This window comes from Nannospalax galili, unplaced genomic scaffold, assembly GCF_000622305.1.
Source record: "Nannospalax galili isolate Female #2095 unplaced genomic scaffold, S.galili_v1.0 scaffold459, whole genome shotgun sequence".
NCBI lineage: Eukaryota > Metazoa > Chordata > Mammalia > Rodentia > Spalacidae > Nannospalax > Nannospalax galili.
The window spans coordinates 846442-847278 of NW_008344211.1; the positions used below are offsets into that span (position 1 = coordinate 846442).

The window sequence follows — 837 nt, forward strand, 5'->3', positions numbered from 1 at the left end:
AGTGAGTTCCATGACAGCTGGGGCTACAGGGACACCCTGTCTCAAAAGGACCAAAAATAAATAAATAAATAAATTTAAAAAGAAACGTATAAAAACGTGCCAATTCATTTCAACCGTGAAAAGCAACAAAACTCTTGCTTATGTGAAGCTTGGGGTGGGCTGATCTTGGCTGCAGAACATTCATTCGCAGCTGTACACGGCAGTCAAATGAGGACCCCAGATGTGGGCCCAGGAGACCCCAGGCTGCGGGCGCTGGAGGCTCTGGGACGACCCTGACAGTGGAGAGGGGCCAGTCCGCACCTGAAGCTGTCCTCCCGCGCCTGCGCAGACCCCCCTCGCACGGCGCACGCGCAGACCCCGCCCCTCGCGTCGGCTGCCCATCGTCCGATCCCGCCCATTGGTCCAGAAGTGGAGCGGGGGTTCGGCCCGCCAGCGATTGGATGGTGCGGGAGCAGCCGGGGCCTCAGGGGCCAATCGCGTGGCAGCGCGTGAGGCCGTGGCCACCCGCCGGGACCCTCTGGGCTCCGCGGCTCCTGATGCCCAGCGCCTGGGCCATGGCCTCCGAAAAGCTCCAGGTGGTGGTCACCTGCACCGCGCCGGTCAACATTGCGGTCATCAAGTACTGTGAGTGCTGGACCGGGCGCCGCGGCCGGGGTTGGGGGCGCGGGGCTGGGGTGTCACCACGGCCAGGATCGGGGCGCGTGGCTGGGGAGGGATCACCACCGCCAGGATTGGGGAGCGGGGCTGGGGTGTCACCATGGCCAGGATGGGGGAGCGGGGCTGGGGAGGGATCACCACCGCCAGGATGGGGGAGCGGGGCTGGGGTGTCACCAGGGC

General features: G+C 64.9%; 1 protein-coding gene across 1 annotated transcript in view; it reads left to right on the top strand.

Moving 5' to 3' along the window:
* The first annotated feature begins 469 nt into the window (after positions 1-469).
* The window catches only part of Mvd (mevalonate diphosphate decarboxylase), a 9317-nt gene continuing 8949 nt past the window's right edge, over positions 470-837 (top strand). Inside the window, exon 1 of the mRNA XM_008840546.2 lies at positions 470-624. Within this exon, the coding sequence (XP_008838768.1) occupies positions 537-624 (88 nt within the window). The 5' untranslated portion in view covers positions 470-536. The remainder of the gene's footprint in view (positions 625-837) is intronic.